We start from the raw sequence: 15261 nt of genomic DNA, 5'->3' as shown, positions 1-15261 counted from the left end.
TTACATACACAACACTCTAATAAGTATAGAAAGTCCTAAAATTTGAATTTTTTTGGCAGTTTTATTTTTTTTCACATCTTAATCCTTATCCGTCATTCACCCATAAATACTAATATAAAGGTTAATAAAACATTACACTCACATCTTCTGGAGGTTCAGCAGGAACACGTTGGTACCGATACGTTTTTTCTCGTTTGTGAAGCTGTCTGGTGTGAAATGATTCGCGCAAACATGAAAGCACAGACGATCGTGGGGAATCCCCGTGAGGGAATCCCCGCGTCAATCCTTTGGGCATATTGCTTCAAAAACAAAACTCAGCCACTGCTTCTTCAACGGCTCGGATTTAGGAACATCCAAATGACTGCTGTGTTCCTTATTACATCTAAGAACAGAACACCACAATCGCTTAGACGCCATTCTACTCCAGCATATCAACAATGGCGGACTACTATGACGACGGCTGTCACAGCTTGCTCAGGGCGGGTCTTGTGTTGAAACACGGCTGTCAATCACAATAGCGGGAGGGGCGTACGATCTTATGACGTCACAATATCGAACGGCTTGATTTCAGAGATGGTCAAACATATAAGGAGATTAAAACAAAACCACTGGATGGATTTTTATCATGATAGGATGGTTGTGTACAGGCACTGCCAACAGACATTTCAGTGCAATCAACTTGTAAAAGTGCATGTACCATTATATGACCCCTTTAACTATTAAAAATCACTTCCGACCAACTGTCTTATGCTGGGTACACACCAAAAGATTTTTTACATCTTATAAGATTTTCAAAATGTGACAGAACACAAACATGAGGACAAAAAATCCTAGATTTAAGCGTTTTGCTCCTATAGTGTGTGGTCTGCCATGATGTGACAAAGACAGCACACCACACACAAACAGATTTTCAACCAGAGTCTCGACTATGAACACAGGAAATCTCGCAAAATATTGTGAGACTTCAGAATAAGCATGACGGACGATATGCAGGAAGAAATTGCGATAGTGTTTGGAATGATTTTCACAGAAAATTCACGTGAAAAAACCATTGTACCTACCATTATATATAACCTTTTATACAGAAATATATTCATTCTTTATTGTCTTTATTTATTCTTTATTGGATTTATTGTCTCTTTAGAAAAAGTTATTTAATCCCTCTAGTCTATAGAACCTCACTGAACCCTTAACACTCAGCTTTTTTTATTTTTTTTTATTTTTTTTTTATTGATTTTAAGAATTATACAATTACAGTCAGGGGGGTACAAAGAGTAAAGCCGATAAACAAACATAAAAAGACATATACATAAACAGTGACAAACTTAAAAGTTAAAAAAAAATTGAAAATGTTTACAGATTGAAACGCACTTTGCAGCTTTCTTATTTTTCAAACCCAATATTGTGTTTAGGTATTGTAAAATTTCTGCTCTTAAAATGAAAAACAAAGGCATGTTTCCTCGAAATGTACACTTATGAATACTAAATCTTAACATTAAGCTTCCTGCAAGTGTGTGTGTGTGAGAGAGAATGACCGTGTCTTCCATCATCTCGCTTTCTGATTGGATATTGTTTCGTTTCACGTGATAATCTCCAGAGCGTGCGCGTGTTTGTCCTCGGAGTTCCCCCCACACATCAGGATTTCTGATCGTAAATATTAAACATGTTTAATATTTACGATTCGCGATCGGAGCGGCTCCGACGTTCTTCCGAGCAGGTTCGGACACTCTTAACACACCTCACACCAAGGGAAAATCTGATAAAATAATCTGTTAAACCATCAAGATAATCGGGACATAGCTAGGATTGTCGGAAGGGGAGAAATCGGCCCAAAATCAGCCCGATTATCTTTTGGTGTGTACCCAGCATTACGTACATGGGTTACAATCCACTTGTATTATGGACTCACAGAGAGGGATTATTTCCTTAAAACTCTTTGTCTATGTTTATGTGAAGAAGAAAGTCATATACATCTGGGATGGCATGAAGGAGAGTAAATGATGAGAGAATCCTCATGTTTTGGGTGGACTATCCTTGTACTGCTTGTATCCAGTCACTGCTTTGTTACTTGTACTGCATCAGGAACTGTTCAAAGAATCATTGCAATATTTAAAATGTATATGAATTTTTAAAATGTATTCTGTATTTGTAATTGTGCATTACATGTATAGTATGCAGTTGATGTTTTGTGGATTCTGGTCTTTCCTGTCACAACATAATTGCATCCAAGACCTTCACTCTGATACTTGTGTATATGCTTTAGTGACAATAAAGAATGAACATTTATTTGAATTCATATTTTCAATTACATTCATTTAACTGGTTGTAGAAGTCACGATTGAAACGGTTGATGATTGTTAAAATATATTTACAATTTTAAATGTTAGAAGATAGTGTTAATTAAATGAAATAACTAAATACAATTATCAATAAAAAAAATGGCAACAAGAACATTCTTTGTGTGACATATGTAATGAAATGCCCTTTGAGGTCTGTATCTGACAGCAGGCCACGATTGTAATTTTCATATTGTTTAAATTCCTCTTATTTAAGTGATCATTCATTTTGATGGTGTAAACGTATATCATGCTAACAATGAGTAGTGTGATGGCCATGGTTGCCAACCTTGATTACCTGGTTGAAGTTTGACTTTCTGGAATATATCACACACGTTTGCTAATATTCTCTTTAAATTGTGACAGCTCAACCTAATCAGAGCCCAACATGCAGAAGAATCATCAGGAATAAACAAATATTCTCCGAAAACATTGGACACTACAATATTTTAAGTATTATATACAGTACTTTAATGTGCAATTACACCTGAATAGACTGAATAGATCTCTTGTGCTCCTAAAAGCTTCTGCCAACTAAGTAGTAGCAGCAGGTAAATACAGATCAAATTAAAAAACAAACATAACTTAATATCACTAAAATGAAATAGAAAGGTGCAATTACAGACCATGTTACAGACGCTCACATCCACACATAAACACACCACTGACGTCTTCACTTCCAGGTCACGAGGCTGTCAATCAAAAACTCAGTAACCAATGAGAACACACTGCTACTAGCCCCGCCCCCACGAGAGAAATGTGTCAGAACGGCGAACGAAAACTCAGGGAGCGGAAACGAAAACTCTGGAAGCGCATTTGTAAGTTCAGATCAGCCATTGAAATATGAGAAATAGTTAGCAAAACATGCAGTGTATTAAAAACGAAGTCAAAAAATTTGCCTGCGATTTATTCTTTTTCAGTTTCAGAGATAATTTATTATAGTTTCAATTTATATTTTCATTCGTTTCTTGAAAAGCTACGTTCATTATTATTGGCTCAAGAATGATTCCAAACAGTTCAGTGTGCTGCTGGATGTTATAAACTGGTATTTGTTTTCAAATTATTTTGATTTATTAACGTACTAATAAACACACTAGTTTGTAGAGCAATTGTTTTACCGTTTACAGCACTTAAAGTGTGTCACACATCAGACGTGAAGCGCCTATGGCAAGCCAATTTAACATTTAAAAGCTAGACTGGATATGTGTTGCAGATATCTGTAATTCAGTTTTGCCTAGTCAAAAAGAACATTTCAGATATCCGCAACTACATTCTTCCTATCCATAATTGTAATTTCAGATATCCACAAAGACATTCTTCCTAGGACAAATTACGTCACTTTTGCCATTCATTTGTATGGGGTTTATAATTACAGATATCTACAATTCAGTTGCAGATATCCACTATGTGAATTACGGATATCTGCAATTGAATTGTAGATATTTGTAATTCTAGTTTGAGATATCTTCAATTTGATTCTGACTAGTCATAACCACAGTTCAAGATATCTTTAATTCACCTCAATTCAAGATATCTACATGTTCCTTTTCAGATATCTTAAATTAAGTTTTGACTAGGCGAAATTACGTTGTAGATATCTGTAACTGGAGTTATGACTAGTCAAAATGGCGTTGTAGATATCTCAAACTGGAGTTAGGGATAGTCATAATTTAATTGTAGATATCTATTATCAAGTTATAGATATCTTGAAATAAATTTTGATTAGAGATATCTGAAATTTGAGATATCTGTAACTTTCATTCTGCCTAGTCAAAATGTAATTACAGATATCTTGAATTAGAGTTTTGACTAGGCCAAATGACGTTGCAGATATCTGTGTGCCAATTAGGCCCGCATCACACTAAGGCGGGAGCGTTGTTTTTCTAATCATTCAAATCGCACCTGTTAACTGTTAACTTAATTAGCACTGATTAGCACCATGTTGGAGCAGCCAGAGGGCGAAGGAATTTTTAATCGTCTTTTTAATGCTGCAGCCCGTGCAAGACAGGAGCTGGCAGCGAGAAATGATGATTCAACCTTACTTTCCACAACAAGACGATTATTTCGCCGGCGAGTTCATCGAGGTCGGGGTAATTTTTCTTTTTTAACATCAGAATTGCTAATGTGCTATCAGAAGTTCGGGGTAGTTGTTCAATAACTTAAAGCAAAACAGTTGCCAAAATGCATTCTAGGGTCTTTTTGTGAATGTACTCGAGTCAAATGTACTTCGTTTAAAATTTATATTGACAACAAAAACTGCACTTTTAAGGTCTAATGGCTTTTTGAATGGGTTCGCTAGGGGCACTAGCAGCTAGAACTACTGCAAATACACATCAAAATAGCTAGGCTATTTCTTAAATCTCAAGAAGGCTCGACACAACATGACACTTTGCTTTTAGTATTATAAGGGTCCCTAAACATGAACTCAAGCATTGAGAACATTGTTCGTGTACAAAGACGGGTTTGTTAGCACAAGACCTAGCTCACGTTTTTTTTTTTTTTTTTTTTCGTAATTATAAATTAGTACAAATGAAATACAGAACCATGAACGTGGGGATACAGAGAAAAGGAAAAACTAAAAATTACATTTATAAAACGTAAAGCTTTTTTATTGGAGGGGATTTTTTTTTTGAAGTGATGACAATAATAATTGTAAATCATAAGAAAATACTTTGCAGTTAGGTATTTGAATTTATGGTAGGCCTATCTTGCTTTGTGAATATGATACCATCATACAAAAAAGTTTAATATATCATCTAGCTTTTTATTTTCAGAGACATCCGAGTGAAAAAGAACCTTACTGACAGAAATATTACACAACTGATGAAATGCAAGATGGAAGCTGAAATTTGAAGCCACAATTGTTTAGTATAAGAACAGATCAGTAGAATAAGTGTAAAATGGATCCTTCCTCCTCTTGGCAAAAAGAGCATAGTGGGGAAATATTATGGTAAAATTTACTTAAATATTTATTACAAGGGTAATAATGATGAATACATTTTAAATGGACTTATTTTATTGTGAAACACTTTTTTTTTGGGCACTGTCCATACCTAATGAAATGTGATATTTGGGGAAAAGTGAAAACCATTTCCCATAAGCCTTAATAATTGAACTCTTACTATCACTTATAAAGTTTCTTAATTTTTTTTGTACGTTTAACATCCAGGATATTTACCCCATGTATAAATAGTTGAGGGACATTCATATTCAAATTACCATATGATTTATAAGATTTCACCAAAAACAACAAATTAGAAGGGATAGTCTTTGTAAGCTTAATGTAGTTCTGTTTTGATGCATTTAAACCATATAGTTCAAAAATATCTTCATAAGAATAAAAGTCTCTACTATTGTTTACTAAGTCTGAAACAAAAAAACAATGCCCTTATTAAACCAATAAGGGAAGAAAAATGATTTACAGGCTGATAATATTGGTTGTAACTTGTTCCATATGATATGAGGAGAAAAATTGTGTTTAAAGATCAGCTTCCATGACATAAGAACATGGAAAGTTTCATAGGTAGTCTCGTACATTTAAAATCACAAGAAAGCAACAATTTTAAATTTCCACATTTAAAAATCAAATTAGGAATCCAAAACCAGACTGAATTCCCCTTTAAACATTTTTTTCCAACCAGTTTTTTAAAAACCTGGTTCAAGGTAAAAAGTCTAAAACATTCAAACCTTCCTTTGAGTACGGTTGAGTTAAATATTTCCTGCTGGCGTGTTCCCCTTTATTTTTCCATATAAATTTAAAATTAAGAGTGTCAATAAATTTACAGGTGACCGAATCAACATAAAGGGATATAGAAGGATAAACAAAGCGTGAAATTCCTTCAGCTTTAGATAACAGCGTTCTGCCATATATTGTAAGGTCTCTTTGTAACCATAAGCTAAAGATCTTTTTGGCAGAATCTAATTTAGGGGAATTCAGAGAAATTTTTAATCCTGCTGACACTTATGTACCGTATTTGTGTTTTACAGGAGGATCTGGTGGCCGCAGGGAAAACCCTATTTGGCAAGCAAAACTTTTCCTCCTCCCAGGGCCAGATAATGGTTTTCTGCCCCCCACAATAGAACTTGAGGAACTGGCTAAACATGGATTAGGTAAATGTGAGATTGAAGCAGATAAGAATTGAGTGTTATTTACTTGTACGCCTTATCTAACCTTCTTGAAAAGAAAGCTATGGAATGAGCTGCTTTGAATTTTGTTAGCTTGAGCCTGTATGGTCCGATTTGTTGTACTGTCTCTATATTGGGAAACATTTGACTATGTTAATACATTTAACATTTGTTTTTAAGAAATATTGTAGAGCAGTTTACTCTTTGATGCATTTCCATAAACAGTTTCCATGTAGCCATTTTAATAGTTACACCTATGCAACACTTTCTCATGTCAAGGCATCACTTTGAAAGTGTCCAGGAATACCTCCCAATGAATCCTTTTGCATTAGCTATCTGAAGTTAGTCAATGGTGGTGAGGATCTGGGTGGTGCATTCAGACGCTAAGGCAAGCTACACCATATATTGTATGTTAATGTTCTTTCACATAATGGTCAAATGTGTGATGGCCTTGTGAGTGAGACCAGGCTCTTTCTTCTGTCATATGCAATTTTCTTAGGAGTGTAGGGTTCGTTTAGTTTCAAAGCTGTAAACTTTGTAGAAACACAAATGATCTTAGGTTAACTGTGGTAGTCATACAGGTCTACTTTTGGGGTTTGGCAACACGATTATGTCTGAAAATGAGTCCTGAATGCTAGGAGTCCTGAAAGATCTTGCAGCAACTAATGAATGTTACTTTGCCACTAGGAACCGATTATACTGATGTTTACTTTTCCATTTTTAGGAAAACCTGTGCATGAGTCAACGGAGGCTGGATGCACAAACTCAAAGATTGTGTTAAACTGGAGTTTATCTGAATTGAACAACTTTGTTTGCCAAAGCTACCCTCGTATCAGTTTAAATTTGGTAGGCTTTGAATTGGCAAGGACAGGCAAAGGACGCAAAATCCAGAAATTGCAAGTTAGTTCTGTGAAGGAACTGAAAGCAGTTGTTGGCAAAAGCAGGCTTTACATCGTGCCACGAGCCACTGTCTTGCAGGTATGGAATTATACACAGGGATTTATATCATACTACAATCATATAAATGTGTTCTCTGTAATGTCTATGCCTATAACTGAAGTTACCCTCTGCTCAGGTAACATCACCACCCTCTGCCATGTCCCAGAATTCATTCCCACCACTCGCAGCTCCAGCAGTAGAGGAGACCTCACAAGTGGTTTCAGATCAGGTCCATATTAAAATGATTGCACATCTAATGATTTTGTTATGTCCACTATACACTTTGTAGTGATGAGTGGCAAATACAAATATAACCCCCTTTTTTTTTTTTTTAAATGTACAGTATTAAGATGTATCTATTTATTCTGTGTGATGTCTGAGCAGTTACATTCCCTAGGATAACAGTTTTTGTAATTTTTCTACCTATGGATATTTTCAGTTTCAATTCAGTTGAATTGGCCTTTCATTTAACCTTAATATAAATGATATGTTTATGCACAGTGCACATTTAATGTTAGGTGACAGTTCAAGTAACTTCTTTACTGTGCAGTGACTATAACAAATTCTTTGTCATTAAATATTTGTTGTCTTCTCTTAGGTAATGACACCATCCGCTGCCATTCCCCAGAACTCACAACAACCATCCAGCACTACAGCACTTGATGAAATCTCCTTCAGTGCTGAGACTACAGAATCTGTAAATCTCTGTGTGAGTGAAGTTATTTTTGATGTTGTCAATGGTTGTAAATATGACTGATTTGTGACTCATAGTTGTACTTTATGTCCTTCAGGAGTGGCGAGCTGTACGTTCCCAGCAAGATGAAGAATATAATGCTTCTTTGTTGGCAGATATAGAAAAGGTAATTTGACTATTCGCAGTTTGCTTGCCAAGGTTAAATTTTGTTTAAAACAAAAATGTGTATTACATATATGGTATTGCAGGACAGAAGGAGGCACTGCTATGAGGTTCTGGAAGAAAAGCGCAAAAAGGTTAGTGCTGCCACTTAATATTTTGTTTAATTTTATATATATATATATATATATATATATATATATATATATATATATATATATATATATATATATATTATTATTTATATATATTATCTTTTTTTTTTTTTTTTTAGGCCATTGAGGAAAGACGCCAGCGAATGGCAGCCCGTGTTGAACCTCGTGATGGAAAATATCTGAAAGCCAAATATCCAAATGGAGATGTGAATAAGAGGAAGTTCATCATGTCTGATCCAATTCAAGTAAGACGTTCATTGTGAAGAAGGATTAAGGTTTTTTTTACATGGATGTTTTATTTAGTTATTTTTTTCTCATTTATTTTTCCTCATTTCTGGATTTCTTTATTAATTAATATTTGCCATCATGGCCTCTTTGTTTTTAGGTCTTGTTTGATTTTATTGGAACAGATGAAATGGCCAGTGAGGTGTTCAGAATCCAGGAAGCTACTTCTTCAAATGCTATAGAGAGCACTTCTACTGGGTCAATTTCAGATCATGGAATCAAACCGTTCTCTACATTGTATGTCCTTTGGACATCACCTTTTGATTATCTGGTAAGTTACTACGACAGTATCACTTGAACAAATTTTTTTTTCATAATGATTTTGATTTGGCCATATGCATTACCTTTTATTGATAAGTTATAATTTTTTTGGCCTGATTGTCCCTGTTAAATTTTATCTTAAGGCTTGTTAAGAATCCCCGCATCCCAGTTTACCTACTTATACCATGCCCTAAAAGTATGTGCTCTTTTTGTGAAGAAAAAGTACATACTTTTGAGTGTGTGAGAGAAGACTAGGCAAGCTTTTGGGACATACTATCCAGTCATAAAACTGTGTCTTTAACGGACACCATAAACTGGCCTGTCAATCATCTTTTCACAGTTAATATCCTCCACAATTTAATTTGCTACTAGCCTGAGAGAAAACATTTATGGGCCTTGCATGTAAAGACATTTACTTTTATGCATTTGGCAGATGCTTTTATCTAAAGCGACTTACGCGTAATGTAAAGCGACGCTCTACATTCAAGATACACATTTTACATTTTGTCAGTTCTTGCTTTCCCTTGGAATCGAACCCATGACCTTGGCATTGCTAGTGCCAACGCTCTACTGTTTGAGCTACAGGAAAGCCTGTAAAGACTCTTCTAGAATTCTAGAATTCATGCATAATAATGCATTTAAAACTTGATGACATAATGGATCTTTTTAAAAGTTCACATTGTTAGTTAAGATGAAATATAACATGGATAACATTAAATAAACACTTTTATCAGTTGACATTTATTATTAGTGACTCAAACCCCCTCTCCATTGGTCTCGCATGTTTGAAACCTCGCTATGTGTCCATCCACCTATTTCTGTGCATTTTGCATGAAAACATGCACATAAACTAAGATGGAAACACATTTACCAAATAAAATTCAGTACATGACGATTATAACTCATCATGCCCAAATGTATAGTCAGTACAGTTGTGTTCAGTCAGTGATTACAGTCTACATTAATGTCTGTGTGTTTCATTTCAGGAAAAACACTGTGACCCTGTAAATGTTGCCCAGCCTCCAGTGGATTCGCCCTTTGTTCAGTCTCCAGTGGCTCTATCCCCAGTCCAGTCTCCAGTGGCTCTATCCCCAGTCCAGTCTCCAGTGGCTCTGGCCTCTGCCCAGTCTCCGGTCTCTCTGGCCTCTGCCCAGTCTCCAGTCGCTCTGGCCTCTGCGGCTTTGTTCACAGCCCAGACTCCATTCATTCATTTTAATTTTGAAGACCAACCTACAGAGCCAATTGTCATTGATATTGATGAAGAGACACCACTTAGTTTTCCATCTCCCCAGCAATCAGACATTGTAGATCTATCCCTAATAGATCAAGGGAGGTCTGTGGCCCTAGATGAGTATGTTCCTATATATGCTTATTTACTTAGTTAAATACTTTTTATGCATTCGCAAATTAACAAACACTCGCACACAAAGCCACCAACTCTTCCATATAAAAATTAATGGGATGAGGTTGCATTGTGACTGGAAGTCCCTGCATGTGTGAGCAGGGCTTTATCCAACTAGCAATATTCTAAAATATACCATAATGTTCAGCATTTGACTAAAAACAATCCAATCTTTGTCTCTTGCAGGGTTGACCTACAGACCATTCTAAAAAAACTGCAAAGCAAAATCGATGGAAACATCTGCCCGACAGCAAACCAAATAAATGTGTTCAGAGAAAACATACTACAGTGCAGCCTGCAAGCTGTCAAGCGGCGACGATTCAACCCACAAGCAAAATTAGATGTAGTGTTTGTTGATGCTGAGGAAAATGGGGAAGGGGCAATAGATGAAGGCGGCCCTACTAGAGAATACTTGCGGTTGTTGATGCGGGCCATCCATCAATCAAATGTCTTTCAGGGCCATGAGAAAGACCGGAGTTTGGCTCTAGACACACAAGGTCAGTACTCCTGTTAAAACAGAAAGCTTTTGTGTCAGGTTATGTTTTAATGCTATTCAGCTATTCGGTATCCATGAAAAAAATGCTTTTTTTTTCTCTCCCACCACTACTGGTCAGATGATGCTTTTGGATTCCACCTTAACAGTCGAATAGTCTTTTTGATCTTTTGTGTTTGTATTTTTTGAGGGTTCATAAACTGACAAATCAAATTTCCTAAGTTTCACATTGTACTATTAAAACATTCTGCTTGTTTCAGAAATATCTAACTTGGTAGTCCAGTAAAGGGTTTTATTCAAGGGTTTTATTGAATCCAGACTCGTAAAATGTCCGTTATAATGACAGTGCTACACTGTAGTCTCATGCTATTTACACCTTGTTTGCACTATTAGTTATGATAAAATGATTTTGTGAGAACGCAGAAATCATGTTGCAAAGATGAGATCACTGCATTCACTTGATTAATGCTCAGTGCTCTTTCCTGCAACCTTTCAGGTGATGAGGGTAGATCTAAATATAATCCTATAATCTACACCTCACACTTTGTTATTCTATACAGCTGTTATAATAAAAATTTGTAAAAGTATTCAATAGTTACACATGTGTGTATATATAACTGTTTCATATGCAAAGATGTTTTTGTGGAAGCTGCCACAAAATAAAAAAGATAACTGACTTTTTATCTAACAATTCTGACTTTTTGCTCCCAATTGTGCAATTTTTTTTTTTCTCAGAATTATGGGATATAAACTTGCAATTGTGACTATAAAGCTTATAGAGTTGACTTATAAAGTTTATATCTCACAGTCATGACTTTATAGTACACAATTTTGAGTATATAACTTGCAGTTGTTAGTTCATATTATGCAATTCTAAGAAAAAAGAATTTGGACAAAGATGAGACCTACAAAGAGTCAAAAAGATGAATCTGTTTAAAAAATGTGTCTGTTTTCCTCAGTTACATTAGAAATGTAAGACTGTAGAATGTAAGGATGACAGTCCTGTTTTCTCCTGCATTTAAAATTGTCCAATTATGATCAGATCTCCTGAATTCTAATAAGGAGTGACTGAGGGGTAAAATATTAACTTGAATATTAAAAAAGTATTTAGAATGGTTCTGTAGGAATTTCTGACATCAATATTTCTTCTGTTTTACTTTAGCTTTGGAGAATGGGTTGTATGCATCAGTGGGGAAGATGATTGCTATGTGTGTCGTCCATGGAGGAGTTGGCCCACATTTCTTCTCTGAAAGGCTTTTTCAGCAGATCTGTGGCATGTCAACATCCTCTGCCTCAGTGGATGAGGTTGGAGATCATACATTGAGGGAGCAACTAATTAAGGTATGGAGATGTTTGAGAATTTAAATAATTGTTTAAAGGTGTTATATGATGCTATTATTAAAGATCATTATTTTGTGTATTTGTAAAATGTGTTGACATGCTTCAACGTTAAAAAAACCACATTATTTTTATATGCAGTGCATTATTTTAGCTCCTCTATGCCCAGCCTCTATCAAATGTGATGTTTTCTACAAAGCCCCTCCTTCCATCTGCTCTGATTGGTCAGCTGACCCAGTGCATTGTGATTGACCAAACACCCACAAGTGTGTGTCAGAAATGTAATGTAAATACAGAAATGTAAATGTAACCATAATTGTGAGCTACAGCTTTCAAAGTACATATAAAAACAGTTAATGGGTACATGTTGCTCAGCTCTGCTTGAGCAGGCATCAGTGTCATACAGAACACAGGGCATCTAGAGCTGCTTTTCCACCATCAGGTTGAATGTTTCTCTTTGCTTAACAGTTTCATTCTTTTTTCGCAACTGTTTTAGATACAGGAAGCAACAACTGTTCAGGAGGCAAATTGTGCCATTGCAGAAGCAGCAGACAGCTTAAGTATCATCGGTGCCTTGAGATATATATCACACTTGACAGAAAGGAACTCTCTTGTCCAGTCAGCTGCAGAGTTCTTTGTGAATGGCAGACTGCGGGCTGCCTTGGACCAGTAAGTGATTTAAAGGGTTAGTCTGCCCAAATATTGAAATTCTGTTAATTATTCACCCTCATGGGTTTCCACACCCCAGGACTTTAGTTAACTTCCAGAACACAAATAAAGATACTACCATGCTAACATCTCCTGAGAGTTGTAATGATAGAACACCCTTTGTGTTGAAAACATACAGTATACGAAGGTCTTACGGGTTGACCTGAGTAATTAATGACGGAATCGGTTTTTTTTTTTTTTTTTTTTTTTGGGTGAAGTAAATTAAGCCTTTACTTTTTGACAACATAACTATCATCAGCTTGAAACTTCCATTGACTGCTATGTTTGTTATGCAGGTTTTCAGAAGGGTTGCAAACTCTCGGTTTGCTGGAAGAGATGCAGAAATATCCTGCACTTTTTAATGACATGTTTGTCAATGAGCAGAGGCCCCTTCAAGCAAAGGACCTCTGCAGTCTTTTTTATGTGAACTTTTCCCCACAAGGCAGCAACAGAAGGGCAAAGGAAAACCAGACCATATGCTACTGGAGGGACTGGTTGATCGATGTTGAAGGTGTAATGGCAATTTTCAGAAGTTAATATCAAACAGCATCAGAGGTGTAAGAAAACTTTCAAGAGACAAAACTGTAATAAAGAGAAAAGGTTTATTTCAATGAGGATTCTTTTCACAAAAGCCGCAGCCACCCAGCTTTGAAATAGAATACCTATTAGACATAATAAAACATAGACATTTTATACAGTTTCTTGGCAAAAGCTCCTCCTTCCAGGTTTCTTGTAAATTTCCAGAAAGATACCCCCTATCTTCAGCTAGTTCGGACTGGTTTCTACCCCCCTGGTACAGGTCACACTGTTCTATGTCCCTGAGACACCCAAAGGCCTTCATCTACGGCCTAAATTGGCCCTCTCGCTTCCCTGTCCCCCCTCAGCTGCTAGAAAACCTCACAGAAACATATGATTAAACAGTTTGGAAACGAATGATTATAAGAAACACTGAATTTTCCGCAACAAAGGTATGACATGTTTTTATGTAATGTTAAAGGTATGCCATGTAAAAAAAAAAAAAAAATCAACATGTTTAAAATTTCTACAGTATAATGAGTGAATACTTAAATCCATTTTCCAAATTGTATTTGTGCCTTGTCCTGAATCATTACAATTACAGTAAATATTTATATTCAGACTTTCATTATGAGCAGGACACATTTAAAGGAGCAGTTAAATTAATAGCTAGAATGCTAACGCTACTTTATGTAGCTTTTAATTCTCTTGTAATGTGTCATTTGTATTTGTTTTATGCTATTGGTCCTCTATAAACAGTGATTAATAAAAACAGTGACTTAGATTTAAAGAAAACAAGTGTTTGAAGTGAAAAATTAACTGATTTTTGGTAAATCTAACCATTATGCAGAACAAATACTTAGGGTTGTATTTTTTATTTTTATTTTTTTTTTATCAGACAATATATAGAAACCCTGCAGCTAGATGTAGTCATAATTAGAGAGGCTGGCTCTGTTTAGATCAAAATATCGCTGTCAAAGAGCTGCATGTACCACACATTTTAGGTTAGTCTTTTGAGGTTTGTGATTTTTTTTTTCTTTTTTTTTTCTTTTTTTTTTTTTTTTTCTGTACATATATTTTACAGAGGGAGAGACTGATGGAGTCACTCTTGAAATGATAATGGAGTTTGCCACTGGAGCCTCCACAGTGCCACCTCTGGGTTTCCCCCACCGCCCAGAAATAGAGTTCCTCCATCAAGACAGGAAAATCTTTCCAGAGGCCAATACTTGCCTCATTATACTACGACTGCCGATACACACAGAATATGAAATGTTCAAGACCTACATGACAGAGGGAATCATGCAGAGCCCATATTTTGGTGTTGCCTGATATGGTTAAAAAAATTATGTAAATTTTTCCTCTTTTAAGGAATAGTTCAGCAATAAAATAAAAATGTTGTCAATGATTTGACTTACAGAAGTCTCATGCTTTAAGCTTTAATATTAGCCTACCTTTTTACACTAAGTAATTTTAGGTACAGTTACAACTGAGTACAGCTTTTATACATTTAAATTTCCATTTAAGAAGCACCTTGAAGTCCAATATGTTTGAGATGTGCATCCATTGCAAAATAAAATGCATTGTTCTGCATTATGCATGTTCGTGTTTATTGTGGAAAAACAGTGTTACATTGCTCATTAACTGTTTGTTCAGGTTCTCTCACTTGTACACCAGCTTTTCATCGAAAATAAAAAAAATTTTCAATGTTAGCATCTAAGCATCTATTAATTCTTCAACAGAGCATTCTTGTAGTTAACTTTTACATATTAAAATATTACAAAAGAATGACATTCTTTATAACACACTCTAATCTGCAACACTAGTTTACCAAAACATTAGCAATTTCTGCA

At 35.6% G+C, this 15261-nt stretch overlaps 1 protein-coding gene across 1 annotated transcript; it reads left to right on the top strand.

The window, feature by feature from the left end:
- Nucleotides 1–4270: 4270 nt before the first annotated feature.
- LOC309496984 (uncharacterized protein) lies at nucleotides 4271–14888 on the top strand. Its single transcript, XM_082167194.1, has 15 exons — nucleotides 4271–4426; nucleotides 6324–6446; nucleotides 7186–7439; nucleotides 7522–7629; nucleotides 7999–8109; nucleotides 8192–8260; nucleotides 8343–8390; nucleotides 8528–8653; nucleotides 8794–8964; nucleotides 9941–10305; nucleotides 10543–10853; nucleotides 12012–12190; nucleotides 12684–12856; nucleotides 13192–13406; nucleotides 14496–14888. Exons 1-15 carry the CDS (start codon nucleotides 4276–4278, stop codon nucleotides 14738–14740), a joined length of 2649 nt encoding a protein of 882 aa, XP_082023320.1. The 5' UTR covers nucleotides 4271–4275; the 3' UTR covers nucleotides 14741–14888.
- Nucleotides 14889–15261: the final 373 nt, after the last annotated feature.

Source organism: Leuciscus leuciscus (assembly GCF_965113295.1).
Source record: "Leuciscus leuciscus genome assembly, chromosome: 4".
Taxonomy (NCBI): Eukaryota; Metazoa; Chordata; class Actinopteri; order Cypriniformes; family Leuciscidae; genus Leuciscus; species Leuciscus leuciscus.
The sequence above is the reverse complement of the archived record's forward strand: the minus strand, read 5'-3'. Positions and strand labels throughout refer to the sequence as shown.

Excerpts from the sequence above, each read along its gene's own strand:
- LOC309496984 (XM_082167194.1), top strand. The coding sequence starts at position 4,276 with ATGTTGGAGCAGCCAGAGGGCGAAGGAATTTTTAATCGTCTTTTTAAT. Across the intron at positions 12,857-13,191 it reads CTGCGGGCTGCCTTGGACCA|GTTTTCAGAAGGGTTGCAAA; the intron begins GTAAGTGATTTA and ends TTTGTTATGCAG. Across the intron at positions 13,407-14,495 it reads CTGGTTGATCGATGTTGAAG|AGGGAGAGACTGATGGAGTC; the intron begins GTGTAATGGCAA and ends TATATTTTACAG.